Source organism: Sciurus carolinensis, chromosome 3 (genome assembly GCF_902686445.1).
Source record: "Sciurus carolinensis chromosome 3, mSciCar1.2, whole genome shotgun sequence".
In the NCBI taxonomy this organism is placed as follows: Eukaryota; Metazoa; Chordata; class Mammalia; order Rodentia; family Sciuridae; genus Sciurus; species Sciurus carolinensis.
The window spans coordinates 52,357,452-52,379,089 of record NC_062215.1 but is presented as its reverse complement, the minus strand read 5'-3'; the positions used below and the strand labels follow the sequence as shown (position 1 = coordinate 52,379,089).

The 21,638-nt window shown below is 53.4% G+C and overlaps 3 protein-coding genes across 7 annotated transcripts; 1 reads left to right on the top strand and 2 right to left on the bottom strand.

Annotated features, from left to right (window-relative positions):
* The first annotated feature begins 794 nt into the window (after positions 1 to 794).
* Positions 795 to 5,557, top strand: Eif5a (eukaryotic translation initiation factor 5A). Of its 2 annotated transcripts, none has more exons than XM_047546592.1 (6): positions 795 to 974; positions 2,825 to 3,010; positions 4,181 to 4,285; positions 4,483 to 4,614; positions 4,700 to 4,773; positions 4,942 to 5,557. In XM_047546592.1, the coding sequence occupies exons 2-5, from the start codon at positions 2,846 to 2,848 to the stop codon at positions 4,760 to 4,762; spliced, it is 465 nt and encodes a 154-aa protein (XP_047402548.1). In that variant the 5' UTR covers positions 795 to 974; positions 2,825 to 2,845; the 3' UTR covers positions 4,763 to 4,773; positions 4,942 to 5,557. The 2 variants fall into 2 exon arrangements, with proteins under 2 accessions (XP_047402548.1, XP_047402550.1); XM_047546594.1 differs by lacking the exon at positions 795 to 974 and adding an exon at positions 1,208 to 1,338.
* Gps2 (G protein pathway suppressor 2) lies at positions 5,225 to 8,528 on the bottom strand. 2 transcript variants are annotated; one of them, XM_047546589.1, is made up of 11 exons: positions 8,388 to 8,528; positions 8,013 to 8,175; positions 7,578 to 7,687; positions 7,381 to 7,493; positions 7,173 to 7,252; positions 6,998 to 7,080; positions 6,649 to 6,802; positions 6,461 to 6,550; positions 6,290 to 6,369; positions 6,110 to 6,224; positions 5,225 to 5,953 (listed from the first exon to the last, which is right to left on the bottom strand). In XM_047546589.1, exons 2-11 carry the CDS (start codon positions 8,104 to 8,106, stop codon positions 5,682 to 5,684), a joined length of 1,191 nt encoding a protein of 396 aa, XP_047402545.1. In that variant the 5' UTR covers positions 8,107 to 8,175; positions 8,388 to 8,528; the 3' UTR covers positions 5,225 to 5,681. The 2 variants fall into 2 exon arrangements, with proteins under 2 accessions (XP_047402545.1, XP_047402546.1); XM_047546590.1 differs by having other exon boundaries at positions 5,775 to 5,953; positions 6,110 to 6,205.
* An 86-nt stretch (positions 8,529 to 8,614) lies between these two features.
* Neurl4 (neuralized E3 ubiquitin protein ligase 4) lies at positions 8,615 to 20,696 on the bottom strand. Of its 3 annotated transcripts, none has more exons than XM_047546584.1 (29): positions 20,415 to 20,696; positions 19,131 to 19,575; positions 18,851 to 18,916; positions 18,432 to 18,730; positions 18,164 to 18,275; positions 17,984 to 18,072; positions 16,931 to 17,003; positions 16,540 to 16,804; positions 16,105 to 16,286; positions 15,703 to 15,788; positions 15,417 to 15,579; positions 15,113 to 15,311; positions 14,955 to 15,031; positions 14,793 to 14,871; positions 14,046 to 14,221; positions 13,828 to 13,959; positions 13,371 to 13,516; positions 13,074 to 13,298; positions 12,877 to 12,975; positions 12,624 to 12,785; positions 12,295 to 12,459; positions 11,687 to 11,845; positions 11,183 to 11,362; positions 10,974 to 11,061; positions 10,765 to 10,872; positions 10,472 to 10,616; positions 10,198 to 10,310; positions 9,942 to 10,107; positions 8,615 to 9,368 (listed from the first exon to the last, which is right to left on the bottom strand). In XM_047546584.1, the coding sequence occupies exons 1-29, from the start codon at positions 20,694 to 20,696 to the stop codon at positions 9,164 to 9,166; spliced, it is 4,686 nt and encodes a 1,561-aa protein (XP_047402540.1). In that variant the 3' UTR covers positions 8,615 to 9,163. The 3 variants fall into 3 exon arrangements, with proteins under 3 accessions (XP_047402540.1, XP_047402541.1, XP_047402542.1); XM_047546585.1 differs by having other exon boundaries at positions 14,052 to 14,221; XM_047546586.1 differs by lacking the exon at positions 18,851 to 18,916 and having other exon boundaries at positions 14,052 to 14,221.
* Positions 20,697 to 21,638: the final 942 nt, after the last annotated feature.

The window sequence follows — 21,638 nt, the reverse complement described above, 5'->3', positions numbered from 1 at the left end:
AAGGGGGCTGTAGATAATTATTTGGAAACCGCAGAGCCCATATAGGAAAAAGTAAACGCTGTATCTATTTAGGATCTGGCTTAGAACCGCATCTGCGGAAGCCATAGGGACGAACGCAGACCGGAGTTTAAACAAGATGGTGGCTGGTACGGGACCGTTCTGTCTTTCCAGCGAAACTCTATGGTAGAGCAGAGTCGTAGATGAGAGAAGTGAAGCCGAGATGGGTGGTAACCCGACCACACATCGCGCTAAAAGAGTGGAGCGAAAAGCGATCTCTCGCGCATGTGTGGAACTGCAAGCAAGGATTCTGAGGCAAGGGGCCCAGCCCACAGTGCAAGTTTTCTGAAACGTGTGGGTCGTTTAAGTCCAGTTAAAGCCGAGGTGGGGCATTTCCTAAAACGCATGCGTTCTAGTACAGTGGCGTGGTCTTTTCAACGCCCGGCGTACAAACGACGTCTGAGGTGGAAGGGGCGTTTAGGATTCTCAACACGCATGCGTTTTGAAACCGAGGCGTTTCCTTCAGAGGGTGTGGAGTGCAGGGGTCCTTATTGCGCAGGCGCAAATACAGTCCGGTAGGGCGAGTGGTCTATCTAGGGGAGGGAAGATAAGGTTGAAGGGATTAAAAAACCGGATGCGCCTGCGCGTTGCTGACTGGTTGGAGGGGTTCATGTTTTCTGAGGGGCGGGGTCACGTCACGCGTCATTGGATGGGTAGGTGGGGCAGAGGGTGGAGATCGGGGAGGGTCTTTGCGCTTGCGCAGTGCGGGGGTGGAGGGCGGAGGAGCCAGAGAGCACGCTTGCGCGGCTGTCATAGGGCTGCTTGGTTGGTCAGTGGGGAGTCGGCGCCTGCGTACTAAGACCCGTGTGCAGCAGCGGCGGCGGCGGCAGAGGCGGCGGCGGCGGCGGTAGCGGGCTCGGAGGCAGCGGTTGGGCTCGCGGCGAGCGGACGGGGTTGAGTCAGTGCGTTCGCGCGAGGTGAGAGCGGTCAGGGCGCGCCTGCGCGGAACCTCTGCTTGAGTCGGGAAGGAGAAATGGAACTATACGGGGGTCGGGGAGGGGGGCAGAAGGGAGCGGCGGCCACCACCGCATGGGTTTGGTCGGGGAGCGGCGCGAGGTGCGGAGAGGCGCGGGCGCGCGGCCGGTTGGCGCGCGGGGTGACGGTTGGGGCTGGCCGGGTGACGTTGGAGCGACGCAGGGCGGAGGACGGCGAGCCGCGAGGCCGCCACGCGGGAGAGGCCGCCAGGCGGCTGCTCCAGGGAGAGGGCCGGGGGCCAGGTCAGCCCCTTTGGGGCAAGGGTCCCAGGGTCGTTGAGGACCGGGCACCGCGCGGCCACGTGAGGTGGGGGAGGGGGCTGTTCCGTGAGCGCATGTGAAGGGGGGGTTGTCGGCCGGCGGGGGGGGGAGGGGAGGCAGCGAGGCTTCGGCCTGGCGCAGCCTTTGGGGAGGGGGCACTCGCGGCACCGGAAGTGCCCCCCCAAGGGCGACTGCCCTCAGGGTCGAAGGCCGCATGGCCGAATGTGGACCGGGTCCGCATGGCAGCGCGGGGACCCCTCCCCCCAGGTCCCGGCCACCGGAAGCCCCGGACGGCCACATGGTGGGCGGGAGCCGGCAACCCCCGGCGCTGAGAGAGCTGGTCCTCGCGGACGTCAGTGGGAACCCGGAATTTTGGGTAGTGGGAGAAGTCTGAGGACCAGTTTTTGATCACCCCAGAGGGCCAGCTGCAGGCATATGTTGGCGTTCCTCAGCCTCATGGGCCCCTGGAGCTTTTCTCCTAATATTCACGTGAAGTGAGGCAGTCAACCAGGTGAAAGTGGCACTCCTGGAACTGCGAGGCCGGAGAAATTGGGAGACCGAGAGTGATTGGACAGGAGCCCCACTCCTTTCTTGGCACGTGCCGACAGCGCCTTAAAGTCCGGGACAGATGAGTTCCCCTCCATGATATGCGCTCTTCACTTTGTCACAAGTGGCTGTCCTTGTGTGTCTAGTTTGGGAGTTCCTCGGTTTTAGAGTTCCTGATTTTCAGCCTAGTGTGATTTCTACTACTCACTACTACCAACCCTTTGCTTTCATTTTATTGTCATTCGCCACCCCCCACTCCCCCACTTTCTGACTGTACAGGCCGGGCTTGAAAAGTCGACAGCACCGGTGCATCCTGGGAAAAGTGGGAGGGCCCTGGAGGAGAGGCAGGGTTCCCTTTGGGAACTGAGATCGAGGTGTTTGGCAGGGGGATGGTTTAGGAAACTACTTTCACCCTCTTGACTGCATCTGCAAGTGCATGTTGGAGAGAGGCGGGAATCCCCCAAAGAGGCCTTGTGGTTTCCTGTACCAGTGACTGGCTTGTGTGTGGATAGGGTAGGGGGTGTAACAGCCGGGTGGGGCCTTGTCCTCCGGTTTCTACCCTCCCCCCTACACACACACACACACACACACACACACACACACACACACAGGCATTAGCTCCACCCTTTTGCTGGCTCATAGCTGCTCACCTAATTATAGCTCTGGCTAAGTGTTGGGAAGAGGGGTGGTTGGTTTCAGTGGCAAGTAACACCTGAGTCCTCCCCACCCCAGGAAGTAGGCCTTTCCTCATCTCAGATTTGTCATCCTAATTCCCTTGAGTTTCCCTTTCTCCAGCTATTCTGCAGTTCCATACATACACCAGTTCTAAAGTGTATTTGACCCCAGTCTGTAGTTAGTCCAAAAACTTTGACTTTTATTATAGATGGGTAGTGGAGTAAGGGATTGGGGAAAACAGCAGTGTTTCCAGAGAGAAATGGGATGTTAACCTCCATCCTTAATGACCCCAGTTCTCTTCTTGGCTTTAGTTGGAATCGAAGCCTCTTAAAATGGCAGATGATTTGGACTTCGAGACAGGAGATGCAGGGGCCTCAGCCACCTTCCCAATGCAGTGCTCCGCATTACGTAAGAATGGCTTTGTGGTGCTCAAAGGCCGGCCTTGTAAGATCGTCGAGATGTCTACTTCGAAGACTGGCAAGCATGGCCATGCCAAGGTTAGAATCTCACATGTTGCTTTCCCCACGCCTCATGTATACATAGGGCTCCTGGCAGCAAGCTGCCATCAGTCCTGACCCTCTGCCTTCCTTTAGTTTTTTTTTTTTTTTTGTCTTAGTCCTTTTGCTTAGCAGTCTGCCCTTATACCCATTTAGACTACACCTATTCCCAGCCTTCTGCTTCCTCCATGGACACCCTTTTGTACCCCATCAGCCTCTGGTAGTCTTTTTGTGCCAGTCTCTTGACTTTTCTTCATGGTCCTTTACACTCTGGCTATTCAACTGTTCCTTCCTTGGTCCTGGCATTCACTTTTTTTGTTTCTTCCTTGAGCTTTTGTTAGGTGCTATTTCCATCACTTTGCTCAGTGGTTTCTCTGGTTCCTTTGAAGGGCTCTAGTGTACTTGTTTTCAAATCACTTTTCTGCTTCTCTTTGCAGTTCTACCTTTTCCTTTGGAATTCTGATGCAGTCTCCATTTCCCTCTACCTGCCCATGCCCACTTGAATTCCTTGAGCCTCCCTGCTTTCTTGTGTTTTAGTGTTACCACTTGTGCTTTCCTTGTCACCTCAGAATTTCCTTTATCTTCAAAAGTTCAACCTGCTTCATTCTTGTTGAATTTCTTGTGGTTTTGTTGGTTTTCCATCTTTTGTTGACTTGGCATTGATCTTGGGTTGTCCCCTAATGCCTAGATCCTTCTCTAGTTTTCTTATTCCCTAATTACATAGTTCTTTCAGATCTTCAAGTCCTTTTTTCCAGACTCTTCCAAGAACATTCTTTCCTGTTTTTGAGCCTTTCCCCTTCTACCTTTCTTATTCTCAAAATTCTCAGCCTCTTACATGGGTGTCCAGAAACTCTTCCATACTTTTGCCATAGATTCCTCCCAAACCCCTAGGCTCCTGGCACTGTTTGTCAGTGCTTTCTGATAAGGTAATTGACTTCCCTAAGCCTGCTCTACCACTTTGACTTGTGGTGGTCTTTAGCCTTGTAGTTTGTTTTTTGTTTGTTTTTGGCTTTAGTATTTCTTTCCTTAGTTGACTGGTTCATTTCCAACTTTCCTTGTCTTTGCCCTAACAAGGTAGAGTGACTTCCTTCATCAGCCAGGGACAGCATGAGCCTTTATCTCCTCCGTCCTAGAGTTGGTTGGGTTTCTCTTTGTGATGCATACACACAGGTCCACCTGGTTGGTATTGACATCTTTACTGGGAAGAAATATGAAGATATCTGCCCGTCAACTCATAATATGGATGTTCCCAACATCAAAAGGAATGACTTCCAGGTATGTAGGTGTTCAGGATGAGGATGGGTTAGTGGTTCATGGGTACGAAATATGGATTGACCAGAAGTTGTGGGAGAGGAGGGAAATGGCAGGAAGAGGGTATTTGATAGTTTGCTCTTGTTCCACATTGTTCATCAGACACTTTACCCTCAGCCTACCTGGGCCTGCCTTCAACATCCTTCTCTATCTGCCCCCAGCTGATTGGCATCCAGGACGGGTACCTATCACTGCTCCAGGACAGTGGAGAGGTGCGAGAGGACCTTCGTCTGCCTGAGGGAGACCTCGGCAAGGAGATTGAGCAGAAGTATGACTGTGGAGAAGAGATCCTGGTATGGTGTTCTCTCTTCCTTTATGCTCACCTTTGCTCTATTTCTGAGTTTAGATGGCTCCTAACTATCCCTTTTGCTCCTCCAGATCACGGTGCTGTCTGCTATGACAGAGGAGGCAGCTGTTGCAATCAAGGCCATGGCAAAATAACTGGCTCCCAGGTGAATGACAAAACCCTTAGTGTCCCCCTTTATGTACTTTGTTGTCCTCAAATTTATTTCTAGTCTTTTAATCATGCCAGGCTTGCTTTCTGCCCCCATCCTGGTCCTGTTCTCTCCACCCTTGTTTGAAAGTATTAATTATCCTTACTTGGTTTCTCTCTTACCCAGGGTGGCAGTGGTGGCAGCAGTGATCCTCAAGCCTGCAGAGGCCCCTCCCCCAGCCTGGTCCTGCTGTGGCTGGGCCCTTGGCTGGACGACTCCTACACAATTTATTTGATGTTTTATTTTGGTTTCCCCCAACCCTCAGTCTGTCGGGGAGCCCCTGCCCTTCACCTAGCTCCCTTGGCCAGAAGCAAGGGAGCCATGGCCTTGGTGAAGCTGCCCTCCTCTTCTCCCCTCGCACTATAGTCCTGGTGGGGGAGAAGGGATGGGTACTGCTTGTGGTTTAGTATTTTTTTTTTTTTTTTTTTTTTTTTTTTTTTTTAATTCAATTTGGAATCAGAAAGCTGTGGATTCTGGCGAATGGTCCTTGTGCCCTTCTCCCCACTTGTCCTTGGTCTGGTCTCTTATTCACCCATAGCCCTTTAACCCAAGCACCAACCCTACAGACCAGGGACCAGCCCCCTCCCCTGCCTGTATCTCTCCCCAAATCCCTTTATATGGGGAGGGAAGAGGAGGAGAGGGAAGGGGACCTGCCCCTATGGGCTTTACCCTTTCCTGCGGGCTCTCTCCCCGACACATTTGTTAAAATCAAACCTGAATAAAACTACAAGTTTAATATGAAGCCCCCAAGTCAGCTGCTTATTTGAATTAAAGGGGTATTTGTTGACTGGAAAATATTTGGTATTTGGATGCCAGAATAGACTGAACTGCCACTGGTTTATTGTAACCCACTGTCTTACCACTTGTTAATCTACCAGCCATCCCCTCCACCCTCCAAGCAGCCTTGGCATATTCCAGACAGCTGGGTGGGAAGTGACACAAACAGCAGCAGCCAGGGGCAGTGGCAGGTAGATTTTATTGGCCTGGGACATAAAGGGAAGAAAGACCCTCACCCATGGGGGATAGAGGGATAAGGTTGAAGACAATTTGATGGTCACTTGTGGTAGAATCGCGGGTTCTGGCTGTGTTGGATGAAGGGGAGCCGAGGGCCAGGTTGGCTGGTAGTGGCAAAGCCTGACTGGATGGTGATGAAGGGAGGGTTTTGTCAGTGGGTGTACCCTCCCTTCCACTAAACCCCTACTGATAAGTACACTGAAGGAAGAAGGGACAACCACAGGGTGAGCCACCTGTCCTGTTTGCTTGGTGATGCCGGGATTTTGGTTACCATCCTTACCTTTCCTGCTGGTTGCATCTGCACAGGGAGTTGGGGGGAGGCAAGGAGTCCAGGGGCTGGATGCAGAGCCTGGGGGTGCATGGGACGCAGGGAGGACTGCAGAGGACAAAGTTACCTGAAGCATATTGGGGCTCCCCTTAGCCTATCCCTTCCTCCAACCTCCCAAGGCCTGGTACTCACTGAATCAGAGAAGCCAGTCTGCTGGTTAGCATGTTCCATCTGCTTTTGCAAGGACAGGGCACCACCAGGCTGGAGGAACCCTAGGTAGGGAAGAGAAGTGTGTGAAAAAAAGAGAATGAAGCATGTTGGACCTGTGGATGGAGCCAGGGCTCCTGCCTAGGATGTTATCACCTGTTTGGGTGGGCTGAAAGTGGCCATGCACGGCGTAGGGCTGTGGCTGTGGCTGAGATAGGTACTGCACTGCAGGAAATGCTGAAGGTGCTGAGGAAGGAAGGAGGCATGTCCATTAGAGTTTCTTCATTCTAATCTTACCTGTGGGCTTTCCGGAAAGCCCGCCCCCCACTCTTCCCATTACTTGCCTCTGAGCTGCTGACTAGGACTATAGGCTGGTTGTGTGGGTCCATAGTGAGGTGGGGGCTGAGCGGTCCCATAAGCACCACCTGGGCTGCCTTGGAATTGCCCATGCTCTGGAGTCCCTGGGAAAGCAGCTGCTGAGCCCACGTAGTGCCGGGTCTGGGGAGGAAGATGAGAACTGACTGTAAAGTCCTTGAAAACAAATTCAGGGACTTGTGTGCATATCTGCCTACTTCCCCTCATACAATAAGTGCTTCATTATGTCTATGACTTGAGCACTGGTGGCCAGGATACCTGGGAGGAAGCAGTAAAGAAAAGCAATTGGAGCTATACACTCAAGTCTGTTTTTCTCACCGTGAGTACTTGGGGTCCAAACATCTGTTTAGCTCTGTCAGCTGCCATGAGGGTGCCTGGGCGATTATGTCCTCCAGGGCTCCCTAGAAGGGGAGAGGGCTTTGTGAGGCTGAAATGGGAGGCCTCAACCTCCAGAAGGAGCCACTTACTGTCAGATGGTTTCTTGAGCTCTCACCCTGCATGCTGAGGAGATGAGTTCCTGTGTGAACAGTCAGGCTCTGCTGGTATGCAGCTGATGTTAGGGTGGTCAGGTCGCTGGAATGAAAGGAAGGTAGGTGAAAACCAAAAGCAGGTACCCATTTTTGCCATTAAACACTGATTATTTGTTAACCAATCCAACTTCCACTTCACTCCCAATTTTACTTTTAGCTCTCTGATCCCACCTCTGCTCCTTTCGCCTCCGTTTTTCTTCCTCGTGTAAAACTTTCTTGAGCTGCAAGAAAAGCTGGTGCTTCTCTTCCTGTAGGGCCAAAAGCTTTTCCTGCAACTTGAGAATCTGGAAGGGAAGGGGAAAGGAGATAAAGGCAGGGAGAGAGCCAAGGGAAAAAGCCAGAGCTGGGAGCAAGCAGGGACAGCTTACCTGTTCCTTGGTCTCCTCTAGTGACATTCTCTCTTCCATCTCCTTTTTCTTCCTTCTCTCCTGTTCTTCCTTCATTTTCTGTTCCATCATCTTGTCCACCTCTTCCTCCTCTGGAAAAATCAGCCAAATGAAGTGGAAGGGTGGTGGTACTAATTCCATGTTTTTTGAGACTTGAAAATTGGCAAAGGCCACTTATCCCACCACTTGTGCACTTGGCAATGGCTGTTTCTCATCACAACAGTAGCTCTCCAAGGTCCTACCCATCTCTAGCTTCTGGAATTTGGACCAGGCCTTTTCACTCTCACCCCAAAGGGGTTGTTCCCTCCCTCCCTCCTCTACCCTTGCCCGTGGGCACACTGGTCAGCCCATGGGTGGGGTAGTCCTGCTGAGACATCTTGGCCATGCGTCTAATCTCCCGCTCTGGCGCCAGCTCACCCTGCCGCTTGCGCTCACGCTCCATCATGATGTGCCGGTGTAGCGCCCTGGCCATGGCGTTGGAAAGCTTGGGACGTTCCAGGAGCGCTGGCATGGTGCTGTCGGGGGCGCTCAGGCCGCGGGCGCCCGGCTCTGTCACTGATTGCCAGACCTCAGACGGTGTCTGCTGGGAGGCGGGAGCTTAATGGAGACTGAGCCAGGCCGAGGCGGAAGCCTGTTGGTGCGGCCAGCTCTCAGACCCGGTCACGTGTTTCGGAGGCACGCGGCTCGGTGGGGTCGCAGCCCCAGCCCCAGCGCGTGCGGGTCGCACGGGGTCCCTGGATTGGCGCCCCCGGCCCTCCCTACCAGGCCCGGGCGTCGACCCTCTCTACCCACCTTCTAGATGCTCTCTCCGCGGTCTCCGGCTCCTTGGCCCCGGCGTCACATCCGGCGGCCCGATCGAATCCTTCCGGAGTCACGGCAGCGACCGGCCTTGCGGGTTGGACAGGAAGGAAATGCGGAAGCGCACGGGGACGGATACCCGCGAGTCCAAATTCCGTAGTAGCAGCTGAGGTCCGGGCCGGCTCCGGCTGCGTGACAACAGCCTTTCATTTCAAAACCCGGCGGACCTGGGACCGCGGGCTCTCGGGGGCGCACGAGACAGAGGCTGAGGCGGATGCTCTGAGACCATGTTTATTGGCTCCTTAGAAATCAGTCAGTAACAACTGTACAGAGGGCCCGCGGCCTCCTCCACCCGCCCTTTCTTCCCCACTCCCACCCGATGGCCCCGGAAAAAGCAGCTTTGTGTGGGCACAGGGAGAGACTCCTCTGGGATTCACAGTAACCAGAAACAAAAACGGAAATAAATTAAGTGATGTGGGAGAGGGAAGTAACAGGGAGTCGTGATCCCCAAATCAGTGCATGAAGGAGGGACCCAGGACCTGGAATGGGCTCCCCACAAGCTCCCTCTCGTTAGAGGAAGCGTGCTGGGCCCCGGGACATGGAGAAGTGCTCCACTTCCTTTCTGAATCTGAGAGCCTGCCTACATGCTCCTGCGTCTGTTAGGACAGCACCTGTGCATGCCGTTAGTCACTGGAATGAGGTGATGGCAGTCATCACTCAGAGTCCAGGGCCGAGGCCCAACTGTGCTTGTAGTAGTGGTGTCTCACCCTTCATTCCACCCGCACCAGCAGCGCATAGAGGAGTGTGGCTCCCTTCTCCTTAGTGACCCACTCAAGTTCTGCTGGGCTGAAGTGAGGGTCAGGAGGTTCTCTGAGGGCAACAGAAGGGGGGCCGGGGGTGTAGGAGCCAGGGCGCACACACACCTGGAATGCCACCTGAGCCTGGTGTGTCCGCTGGGATTTGGGGTCCCGGAATCTGTCAAGAAGTAGATGCAGAGCAGTGAGGTCTCTGCCCCCCTCACAATTCATTCCATCTTGCTAACTGCTCACCACACAGGCCTGTTCCTTGGAAGTATTCCCAACATGAAGAGCTAAATTCCAGCTGTTCTCTACTTAAAATGCTTTTCCTCCCAAAGACTACTTAGCAAACTCCTTCCCTACCTTCCTCATACCTTTGCTCAACCTCACCTTCTTATGACGCCTATCCTAGCACCCTAACTTAATATGCCCACTCCAAGTGCACTTCTCAACTGCTTAACTCCACTCTTTTTGTTTTCATAGTACTTTTCACCCTTAAAAATCCTAAAGACTCATTATGTAATTAAGGTTCTAGAGAGAGGACAAGTTACACCAGAATAAGATTCCTTTCTCCTTCACTCAGCATGTACTTTAGTGGTATCTTCAATGAATAAGTGAAGAAAGGATTCAGGTGGAGGAGCAACTAACAAGCCAGGGTGGGTAGTGGAGGACAAATCATAAGGATCCAAGAGGTCCTAGGACCCATCTAGGTTGAAGACCCCAGAGCCACCCCCTCTTCTTGTGTACTCACTGCACTTTGGAGGCTAGGGTCTCGGCCCCAGCGTATTGAAGGGAGGGGGAAAGCAGCACTGAAGGGGGCTGCTCCTCCCGGGGAGGTGCACAGTTCTCACCAGGCTCCTCAAACCCCACCCCGGGTTCTCCCTTCAAGGGTCGGCAACTCAGGATGGAGGCAGTACCTGCAAGGAGAGCTGGGTCAAGAAGGCCCTTGTGATTCCTCCCAGGGACCATGAGCTAGGGATTCCCTGTCCCTGCTTACTCCACAGTACCTGCTCCCAGCTCCCCTCGGTCTAGCACTCTCCGTACAGCTGCTACACTGCTCCCATGATACGCCATGTGCCACTTCTTGGTTAGTGTTCCAGCTTCCAGACGGGGATTCACCCTAGGAGAACAATAAATGGGGCGGACAGGACAAAGGTCACTGGCTTCCCAAGGTTATCCCCTACACAGGAAGTTCTACCACTTTTTATATGCACTCTCCTGGGACTCTCTTAAGGAGGCAAAAAGCAACAAGGAACATGCATGACTTTGGTCCATATGTACCTGAGGTTGAACCTGCACCAGCCAAAGGGCAGGGCGTATTCCCGGGGGGGCTCCCCTCGGCGCCTGTGGGTCTCATCTCCTCGAAGCTTCCGACAAGACTCACAGTAGCACAGACTACGTTTCGGCGGAGGTATGAAATAATCCTCTGTGGGACAGTGAGTGTCAAGCTTGGTGCTATGGTTCCCATCTTGGGTCTCAACTGGGTTGCTGACCTCCAGCTGGCCTCCAGAGGTCTGGGCATGGCCCTGATCTGGCCGTAGGAATGAGGCAAGTTCTGGGGGACAGGGACTCACCAGGAAGCAGCAGCAGTTCTTGGAAGCGGGAACAAAGAGCATGGTACTCGCAACTCTTTAGAGGGCTAGCAGCTGGCGGTGGACCCCAGCACACACTTTCCTTGATACCTGAGGGAACAGAGGGGGCACAGGTCACAGAGGCTGGGCTAGAAGGATGGGAATGGGGGCAGGTGTGGGTGTAGGATCTTGGTCCCTTCCGGTTGGCACACCATCCACCATATCTGCTTTTTCCATGTCCCCTTGGGTTCCAGCACTCTTTCCACTGGCAGCCCCTGGTTCAGGGCTCACGATTGTCACCTGTAGAGGAAAGAGGTGGTCAGCCGAAGTTTTCTCAGCTCCCAAGGCCTGCTGAGCTAGTACCTCAAAGTTCCCAGTCTCCCAGGCACTCCCTCTTCCCTGCCTCCCCATTGCCACCAACCTGCTCACACTGTCCATAGAGGTCCACAAGTGCATGACAGGGCTGGGGCACATCCGGCACAGCTACCCCATGGTCCACCCCATTAACATGGAGATGCAGTCCCCCAGAGCTGTCTAGCCGCAGTCCCAGGATGGTGCCTTCAGGATATGTGTCCAGATTTGGCCCAAACTTCTCACAGATCTGGGAGGAGAGACCTACTGTCTTCAGACTCCTACCACCAGCAGCCATCCCATCTTTCACTCTGCTTCCAGTTGCCAGTTCCTAGGCTTTGCCTCCACCCTGCTCTACCCTCACTTCCATAACCTAACTGTAATACTGCCAACTGCATAAGAGGAAGCAATAGGGCTAAGACTGACCAGATAATGACACTCATGCCCTTGACCACTCACTTCCACCATCTTCAGATCTGCTGCCCTACCACCAGGACTCTTGAGTTCCACTTCTCCCTTTTGGCCAGCCCTTCACTACTCAGATACCTGACCCTCTCTCTTCTCTCTCACTCACCTTGAGACCATTGTGGAAAACGCCACGGCCCCTCAGTAGCCAGGCTGCCCGTTTGAGGGCACAGGCAGAAGCAGGGAAGTTGAGCCTCTCAGGTGGGCAGGTGATTACTCCCAGGACAAGGGAGGATGTCCACTGTCGGTTCAGGAAGTCTATCCGCACCTACAGAAGGAAATACTCTACAATCACAGCCTTCTGGGCAGAGGCCACCCACCCATACTGCAGAACCAGGATCTCACCCCAGCCAGCGAGGGAATATATTTCCCAGAGTGGCCTGGGCCATTGTCCTTTCTGATTCTTGGAAAGACCAGAAACTACCAACTCAAATATTTCTTCCTCCTCTTTTTTCCTTGCAGTACTAGGGGTCAAACCCATGGTTTTGCACATATTAGGCCAGTACTCTTATCACTGAGCTGTAACCCCAGACCCCCTCCCCTCTTTAAGTTTTGATCTTACTGTCACTTCTGTAAGGACTCTTGTTCCTAGGGGCTTCCTTGACCTGGCTAACTTTTGCCATATCTTCTAGTTTACAGCAGAAAGGCCCCTTCCAGGAGAATTGTTCCTGGGTCAGCTGGAGCAAGAGGGGTGGGGAATATGGAGACAGGGCATACCTGGACTAGCAGCTGGGGCACCAGGGGTTGGCTGATAACAACAATGCCCTGATTGTAGCTGGCCACCCGTGTAGCTGTACGGTTCCCATTGGACAAGAGGATATTCTTCCCATGATTCTCCAGGAACTCAAAGGCTGTAGGCATAATACCGACTTGGTTCTGGCCCTGGTGTGGAAGAAGAGACTATGCTTCATGAGGAGCCAATGGCAGGTCTGATCCACCCCACAGGAGCACACATAGAGATCAAGTGTGAGCCTCTGCCCTGCCATTGAAGAATCTGGTGTCCAATGGCCACTAACTGCCCAGCAGCCCTTGCTGTAGCCTCTTACGCCCAGGCCATGATCCTCGCCCTCGTCATCCTCCTCGCCTTCACTGCCGGTTTCTGAGCTGGGGGAAGGGGGTTGGGTCCCTTCTGGCTCCTCCAGTCTTGTGGAACTGACAATGGACACACTGCGTACTGGCCCATATAGATCCAACACAGCCCACACACTCTGGAAACACAAGACTCAGAAAGTCAGAGATCAGCACAAGGCCTCCACCCAAGAGCCCACTCCCAGAACCAAGAGAAGCTCTTAAGTCTACTTTGGCAATGCCGGTGGCCGCAGGCCCCATATCTTCTCCATCCACCAGGATATGCATCGTGTCATCTGCTCCTCGACGAATGCCCACACGGCTACCCACCTAGGTCCAAGGTGGGACAAAAACAAATACTCAGCCCACCTGTCTCTGACATTCCATTCCCAACCCTTCACCCACTGATGCAGAGTCAGGTTCTTCACCCCCAGTCTCTCTAGGTTCCGGCCATAGTTCATCCTTTGGAGCTGCCCATCACGCCTGACTTCACAGCTGGACACCATCCAGGTGGTCTTACTCCGGAGCTCTGGCAGAGAAGGAGGCAGCCCTGGGCCACCGCCTGTTCCAGGCCCCATTTCCCCTGGTGCTAGTGTGGTCAGCCCCAGCCGGAGGGAACCTGCCCACTTCTCATCTAGCTCTTCCACTTTTACCTGTGAGAGAGAAAATATTAGTGGGCCCTGATGATGGGCCAGTAAGAATCCCACCACATCTCCACAGCCCACCTCAAAAACTTCCTCCGCCTTGAGCTCCTTAGTGCTGAAGACAAGGCCATGAGCATAGCCGGTGGCACGCACTGCCCTTGTGCCATCCTCCTCCAGACTGACATTCTTGCCACAAGTACTGTGAAATCGGTGAGCCACACCAGCCACTAGGGATAGAGAAAGGGCAGCAAGTTCAAATAGTGTGCAGAGTAAAACTTTAGATAAAACAGGAAGTAGACAGTAAGGCTTAATCTATCATTACTCCTCAGGACCTCCTGACCCCTCTTCCCACAGCAAGACTCATTTCGAAATCTGGGACGGCTAATGCATGGTATGCTGACCCCAAGTGGCATGGAAGTGTCCAGGTTCTATGTCCCAGGTATAACCCCCACCTTTCTGACTGCTTGCCCTATGGAGCTCTTCCCTCCCATATCCTGTAGCATCCTTGAACAGGATCCTTCAGGCCCAAAGCAGGCACCTGGGGAGTGCAGGGGGAATGACTTCTCAGTAGCAGTGTTGCTGGTCGCCAGACTATTGTCCATGGGGCCAGTAGCATTGGTGATGGACACTTGGACACACTGGCCATAGAGATCCACTACTGCATACACCTCTGCATAGGAAAGGAGGGTGTCAGAAACCTGAGAGCCCAGGTAGCCTGAGCTGAGGGTGGCTGGCCAGAAGCCACAGAGTAGTCACCTTTACCCGGAGGCAATCCTGAGCAGGCAGCGCCTTGGTCCTGGCCATTAATGAAGTAGTGCAGATCACCCTTGGCAGTTCGCATCATGCCAATGCGTGCACCTGTGCCCAGCGCATCCAGGTCACACCCGTAGTTGTTGCGCATTGTGTTACCATCTTGCATGATGGCTGTGCCACTGGGGAAACGGCAGAAGGGGTGAGTCAGCTTCCTTGCTTCATCCCCACACGGGCCCCTGCTCAGTCTCTGCATGTTAGAACCCTACAGTCAGCAGGGCACAGTGGCACATGCCTGTAATCCCAGGTATTTGGCAGCCTGAGGCAGGAGGAGTGCGAGTTCAAGCTAGTCACAGCAACTTAGTGAGGCCCTAAGCAACTTAGTGAGACCTTGTCTCTAAATAAAATATTAAAAAGGGCTGAGGATGTGGCTCAGTGGTTAAGTGCCCCTGGGGTCAATCCCCAGTACCAAAAAAATCCCTCCAGTGCCTAGAATATGGGGGAAGAGTAGTCTTGATCTGGGCCCAAGATACAATCCTGTCCCCCTTGCCCTGAGATCTCCCCAAGGAAAAGCAGGAACTCCTCTAAAAGGAAAGAGGATGGAGCCCCTGAAGGCTGGGCACAGATTCCCAAAATTTAAAGAAGGGGCAGTCAGATCCCCTGTCTGCCACTATAGGCCCAAACTCTGCTTCCCTTATCCCAGCCGGCTCCACTTAGTCCCACCAAGCTGCTCCCAAGAGAAGGTAGCCCCACCTCAGCATCCATGTATCATAGTCAATGTCGGTCATAGTGTTGGGGAATTCCAGGTCTTCAGGTCGAATAGCAGTAACTCCTGGGAAGCAGGGAAAGATCAGAGCTAACTCTCCAGGCTACAGGCATCCACATGCCCCAACCCATACAAAGATTCCCCCTTACCAGCTTCGATAGAGCCTGACCAGCGGTCCACCATTTTCTGAATGACAATTTCAAACAGCTCTCCATCCCGAAGGGCCCTGCCAGGTAAAGTGGCAGTCATTGAAATCCTACTTAGGCAGGCAGTAGGACAACGGGACCATAAAGGTTCAAGAACTGACCTATTGGAAATGACGATGGCATCATTGAACTCGCTGCGGCAGTTGTGTCGAAGTGCAGTGCGGCCCCCGTTAGTAATGACGGCATTACTTCCATGCAGCTGGTGGAAGCGTAGGTCAGAGCTCCCAGCCCCTGAGGAAGGGGAGCTTGGAGACACCTGATTGTTTCCCTCAGGGAGTGGCTCAGGGACTGGAGGAACTTCTGTAGGAACAGACAGCACCTATTAGGTCTCCAGGTGTCTCTAAGGCTTTCTAAGGCCCCCACAAGGCCACCCTAACCTCCTGCCCTAGTCCAGTGGGCCCTCACCAACGTCATCCACAATGGTGGCCTGAGCTGCTTGGCCATAGAGATCGACGACAGCATAGACGCCTGGGGGTACATTCCAGGCAGCAGGGCCCTGAGTCATTCCATTGACAAAGAAGTGGAGAGTCCCATCCTCTCGCCGCACCACACCCACCGTGTCCCCTGCCTTGGAAGAAGTTGGGGCTGGAGTGAGGAGTCAGGCAGAGTTCCTGCCTGGGATGGTCCTGCATCCACCCCGCCTTGCTGGCTCCCTGACTGCTGCACCCAGGCAATGCACCCACTTTCCCACCTTGAGGCGGTCCAGGTTGTGACCATATTCATCCAGGATGGTTGTCCCATTGTGCATCACCCCATTCCCAGTCATCATCCAGGTCCCTATACAAGGACAAGCAATGGCAGAGTACATGAGGGGGTAAGGCAGGGTTCCTTTCCTTTACATAGCAACCCCCAAGAGCCTCCTCTAAACTAAAAGCACACTCTGTCTTTCCTTTGAGATTTGCCTTTCTTCTCAGTGGACAAGACAACTGCAGTTTCCAAACCAGAGGCCCTGCCTTGGTGGCACTCCCCCGTCTCTGGACAAATCATCGTAAGTGTGATAACAAAGAAAGGGGCTGGAGAACAAGGGTCACAGCTGCAGGGACAGCTTCCTCTCTAGGACCCTATCCCAGTCCTGCCCTTCTTGGGAGCTCACCAGAGCGCAAGTTGGTCATGGTGGAGGGCAACTGGAGGTAGGCAGGGTTGTGGGTAGTCACACCAATCTCAATGGAGCCAGCCCATTTGTCCACCATCTTGTCGATGCGCACCTGGAACACCTCTCCATCCCGTAGGGCTCTGCTGCTCAGCACCACTCCATGATTGAAGTCATCAGTGGCACTGAGGAAAGAGCAAATAGAGATTCAAATCCCAGTATATACTCCTTGAATATGCCAAGGCTTAGTCCAATGATACTTGCCCATCACCCACTGCCCCAAGCCAATCAACCAGTCCTCACAATTCAGGAGGATTCCCACCTTTTTGTCTAGGACTCCCCAGACCAGATTCCTTCTGCTTCCCACATCACCATCCCACCCCCACCCAATTCCATTAGAGCCTTTTCTTTAGGCTTCTCCCCACCCATGGGCCATACTGGGGCCTCAAGGCAGTGCGTCCCTCGTGGGTAATGGCTGCCTTCTGCCCACAATTGGGGTGGAAGAGCAGGCGCTCAGGTTCTGCTTGGGCAGCAGGAGCAGCACGTCGGAGAGCACCCTCAGGAGACAGCGCCCGCAGAATGGCATTGTTCCGGCGGAGTCGGTCAGAGTGGTTGTTATTGTGGACAATGGTGACTTTCACAGCCATCCCGTACAAGTCCACCACACCATACACCACTGGGGGTGTCAATGGGGTAGCTACACCTGTGGCAGAGAAAAACAAGGGCAGAAGAGTCAAACACAGGTAAAGCAAGCACCAGAGGCAGGAGGATGAAGTCTGGACCCCACTGATAGCCCTGAGCTGGAAGGCCGCTCTGAGTATTCCCTTACCTTGATCAATGCCATTAATGAAGAAGTGTAGGGCAGAGTTGGACTTCCTTGTGAGGCCAATGTGGTCACCCTCCTATTCAAAGCAGAAAAATAATTCAGTATAGCTACAGAGCATCCTGGGGCCTTCTCATCTGGATATTCCACAGGAATCAGTTCCCAAAGGTATTCACATTAGTCTCAGAACCCTGGAGGACAGGCAGGATAGGTCTTGGGTCCCTGTTTTCCAAACGAGGCAATTTCAACATTTCCTAAATGCTCAATATAAGTCAAGAACAGAAGTAAACCATTTTTACAAACATCAATTTCTGTTACAGTTTAAGTATCAGGATCCCCCAACAGTTCAGGTACGAGACAATACAAGAAAGTTTAGAAGTGAAATGAATGAGTTGTGAGAACCTTTGTGTGTTAATCCCCTGATAGAGATTAATGGAGTAGTGGCTGTAGGCAAGTAGGGTATGGTTGGAGGAGATGGGTAATTGGGAGCATGCCTTTGGGGTATATATTTTGTGAGAAGAGCTGTCTCTGCTTCCTGGTGCCACTATCCTAGCTGGTTTTCTCTGGATTCTCTTCCACCATGATGTTCTGCCTCCCCTCTGGCCTGGAGCAATAGAGTAGGCCATCTATGGACTGAGACCACCAAAACTGTGAGCTCCCAAATAAACTTTTCCTCCTCTAATATTGTTGTTGTCAGATCTTCTGGTTACAGCAGCAATAGCAGCAAAAAGGCTAACTAAACCAACTTCTTTAAATTTCCCTCTACATAATAAGTGCTATAGGGGCTTAGGATGTAGCTCAGTGGTAGAACACTTGCTTAGCATCTGTAAAACCCCCGGTTTGATCCCCACACTGCAAAAAAAGAAGAAGAAAAAAATGCTACTGCTAGGCTCATTTTAGATTCTTCTGGGCAACCCTGTCTTTTCAGAAGGAACCTGATACAAAGACAAAGGGATTTGCTCTAAGCCACAGAAAAGATCACTATGTGGTGCTCAAGCAGGGACACAAAGTACCCAGGCCTCCCCTAGAATGGCCAGAAGCATTGTGCCCCACTCTCACCTGCAGCTCATCCAGACTAAATTCACAGTACTCTCTGCGGGTCCCCTTGCCATTGGTTAGGATCCCACAGCCGCTCATCATGATGGTGCCTGAGCAAAAATGGATACCTGGTTAGGATATGAGTTTTCTTCACCTCAGTAACCCCAGGCCTGTGTGCCCCCTGCTGCCCAGGGCTGGTACCTGACTGAAGGTTGGTCATGGTGGCTGGGTACTCCAGGCTGTTGGGATTGTGGGTGGTGACACCAATCTCAATGGAGCCTGACCACTTATCTACAAGTTTGTCTATACGGATCTGGGATTGAGTGATAATAGAAGGAGCAGAAAAGTTAAGTGCAGAGAAGGGAACCCCTTGGTTCTTCCCCAGACTCCACCCTCTTGGCATCAAGGGTTGAGCCCCATCTTTAGCTCCCAGAGGGTGAGGCACCAGTCAGACCAGGATCTTGCACACCTCAAACATCTCATTGTCCCGAAGTGGTCGGTTGGTCATGACAACCCCATTGTTAAATTCATCCAGGGGTCTCCGGCGCTCAGCTGTCTTATTATTGTTGCTGAGTTTGATGAGGGTCCCACACTTCTCATGAAAGAGCAGAGCGTCATTCGAAGTGAGGATAGGTGAGGTGGCAGCACCACTAGATCCCAGTCCATCCCCTGAGGGTGGGGAGCTCAGGTTCACATTCAGGAGCCCCCCATTGTAGGCAGACAGGATGGCATTGCTCACCACCTCAGAGAGCTCCATGCTGGCAAAGTCTACATCAGGAAGATGGAGAAAGGCCAAAATGAAGCTCTACACTTTCCTTCCCTACCTCTGTCCTGAGGTCCCTCCCTCATTGCCCATTCCCCTTCCCAAAGCCTCCCCAAAGCCCTCACCATTATGCGACTCAAGGCTGTTAGGAAACGTCTCCGGCCGGGCCTGCGCTGGGGACACCATGAAGGCTGGGGACCAGGTAGGATGGGAGGGGAATAAGGGTTCAGCCCTTGCTTCAGGGCCCATAGCCAGGAGATCCTCTCCTCTAGCCCCTGCTCTCCCCAGTAACACTCAGGGTCTGAATGGCCCTGCCCACACCCAGCCTTGATCACTACTGCATTTGCCCGCCCCCTGTAACCACATCCCCTGCCTCACCCCTACACCATGACCCTGTATTCTCACCTTCATCCCCAGAGGTCCCCTGTTCCATCAAGGCAGAATCTTCAGGGGGGGCCAAAGGCTCCAAGGGAGGTGTAGGGATGGGAGTTGGGGGGCTGAAGCCTGGCTCAGGGGGTAGCACGGTGATCTGGGTGCACTTGCCATAAAGGTCCACGACAGCCCATACACGGGTAGGCAGGCCTGTGGCGGCCACACCACAATCCCGCCCATTCACCCAGAGCCGCAGCTCCCCAGCAACTGTGCGTTCCACACCCACACGGTCCCCTTCGCCAAGCTGGTCCAGGTCCTGGCCATACTCTTCCAGCACAGAGCGCCCATCCCTCAACACCGAGCAGCCCGACACTACCCACGATCCCCCTTTCAGCCCTGTAGCGCTGCTTGGGAAATCCAGCACACTGGGGTCCAACGACGTCACTCCAATTTCAATGGAGCCGCTCCAAGAGTTGACCTATGATGGGGATAGTATAGATTCAGGATAGGCAATCAGTGGGTCTTCCACGACTAGTAGACCATATTCCACAGGCCACTCTGCTCCTTTCTCACCACCTCCAAGGCATTAATCTGGAGATGAAGACCCACAAGTAATTTTCTGGACCCTGCTTCTAATTATTTGGGCCTACTGTCTCCTAGCAACTCTGCCCTATACTCAGGTGCTTAGTATAGTAAACACTAAACAGGTTAAATATCTCCACCAAACAGGTTAAATTTTCTAGTTCCAGCATCCTACCTCTTCGAACTTCTCTGGGTCTCTAGAGCTTTTCAATTACCAAAATTCACATTCTTCCTATGTCCATGCCTTTTGCTCTTGTACATCGCCCTCTTCTTCCTGGTCTAATTCTCTTCTAGGATCAAGCTCCACCCAGATTCACTTTCCTCCCAAATTATTTCTCTGTGAGCCGAGTAAATCACACACCTCCCAGGCCCTACCTGAGAATTTTGTCCTTCAGTGGTTTGTTCTTTTCTTGGTATTTCACCCATCACATATCTGACATCTCTCCATCATTCACCCACCCAGATATTGGACCAGGAGACCTGTTCCCCAGCCATTCTGGTAGGTGGGCCCATGTTCCTCTCCTTGCTTCTAAGTCTTAAGGAAACGCAAGCTCTCACCTTGTAGCCTTCAGAGTGAATGCTTCTGCTTCATGATCTCTTCCTGACCATCTCTTAGTGTTCTATAGTCTGTCGGTTCCCTCTCGGTACCCGGTTATGTGGGCTTTCTGGCTGTTCTACCCCATCTTCCCCTCCCACCACCCTCCACATGCCGGTTCCGCGGCCCCAGTTCTGCACCTTGCGATCGATGCGGACAGTGAAGACGCGTCCATCGCGCAAGGGTTCCCGGCTCAACACCAGCCCGTGGTTAAACTCCTGGCCGGGCTGCTGCCGCCGCGCTGTACGCCCACAGGCCGACAGGCTCACCAAGCGCCCAGTGCGCGGGTGCAGCTCCCCGCCGCTGCCAAGGACCCCGCTGGACCCCGGTCCTGGGCCGCTCCCGCAGGGACCTCCACCCCCGCCAGGCCCTGGCCCGGGGCCTCCCCCAGAGCCCCCACTCCCACCCGACCCCGCCGCCATCGCCGCTGACACCCGGGCCGCGCGACAGCCGCGCTTGGCGGCACCGTGGCAACCGCGAAGGACAGACACCCTGAGGGAATACGACCGGGGGGCTGGGACCAGATATGCTTTACGGCACAACCAGGCAATGAAGCATCCCGGACTGGGAACTAATGACTACCACGGGGGAACAGAAGGACGACAGGGTCGGGGAGGCTCGCTTTACGGCACGGTGAAATGACGGACTGGCTCCTAGAGGGGCGAAGACCAAGACAGAGAGCTTTTGCGACAGTGGAGAGAAGAAATGTCTGCCACAGGCATCTTTACGACGGAAGGTTGATAGCGCCCAGACGCGCTTTGCGACAGCAGAACCGACGACCCCGCCCTCACCGGGGTGGGGGTGGGGAGCGACACATTGAACTATTCGCTTTACGGCAGGGGGTGCGGTGTTCTCTACGCGCTTAACGCTTTAAGGGGCTACAGACTGGGTGACCAGAGGGCACAGATAAACGGTAGTTTTATAAATGAAAGTCTCTACCCTGCACACCTTTGAGACCAAAAACGTCGCAATCTGTCTACTTTGCATCACATTTTTCCTGAGAGGAAACGCGAAACGATTGGGGGCCGGGGGGTGGGAATATTTCATGTCAAACCCAGCATGAACTCCAATTCAACCAAACTCTTAAGACTTTAAATCCACAAAGAGAGTCCAAAGACACTTCGACAGGTAGTTTCAAATTATAGCTCTTACGATCCCAAAAGATTCCACCAAGCCACCAAGACCCCAGCCCAATTCCCCGAGGTCGCTGTGTCCCTCTAGCTAAGGTCGGAGGGCTGTGACTTCACAATTAAGAATTCACACTCCCTGGTCAAGCCCCCTAGCTATGATTGGCTGATTTGGATGAGGGCAGTGATGGAGAAAGGCGGGAAAAAGTTGCAAAGACAAAAGACATTGGGTGGCAC

Excerpts from the sequence above, each read along its gene's own strand:
- Eif5a (XM_047546592.1), top strand. The coding sequence starts at position 2,846 with ATGGCAGATGATTTGGACTTCGAGACAGGAGATGCAGGGGCCTCAGCC. Across the intron at positions 3,011-4,180 it reads GCAAGCATGGCCATGCCAAG|GTCCACCTGGTTGGTATTGA; the intron begins GTTAGAATCTCA and ends GCATACACACAG. Across the intron at positions 4,286-4,482 it reads TCAAAAGGAATGACTTCCAG|CTGATTGGCATCCAGGACGG; the intron begins GTATGTAGGTGT and ends ATCTGCCCCCAG.
- Gps2 (XM_047546589.1), bottom strand. The coding sequence starts at position 8,106 with ATGCCAGCGCTCCTGGAACGTCCCAAGCTTTCCAACGCCATGGCCAGG. Across the intron at positions 6,803-6,997 it reads TTGGACCCCAAGTACTCACG|ACCCGGCACTACGTGGGCTC; the intron begins GTGAGAAAAACA and ends CTTCCTCCCCAG. Across the intron at positions 6,370-6,460 it reads CTTTCAGCCCACCCAAACAG|GGTTCCTCCAGCCTGGTGGT; the intron begins GTGATAACATCC and ends TTCCCTACCTAG.
- Neurl4 (XM_047546584.1), bottom strand. The coding sequence starts at position 20,696 with ATGGCGGCGGGGTCGGGTGGGAGTGGGGGCTCTGGGGGAGGCCCCGGG. Across the intron at positions 14,222-14,792 it reads TATGATACATGGATGCTGAG|TGGCACAGCCATCATGCAAG; the intron begins GTGGGGCTACCT and ends CCGTTTCCCCAG. Across the intron at positions 11,062-11,182 it reads TCTATGGACAGTGTGAGCAG|GTGACAATCGTGAGCCCTGA; the intron begins GTTGGTGGCAAT and ends TTTCCTCTACAG.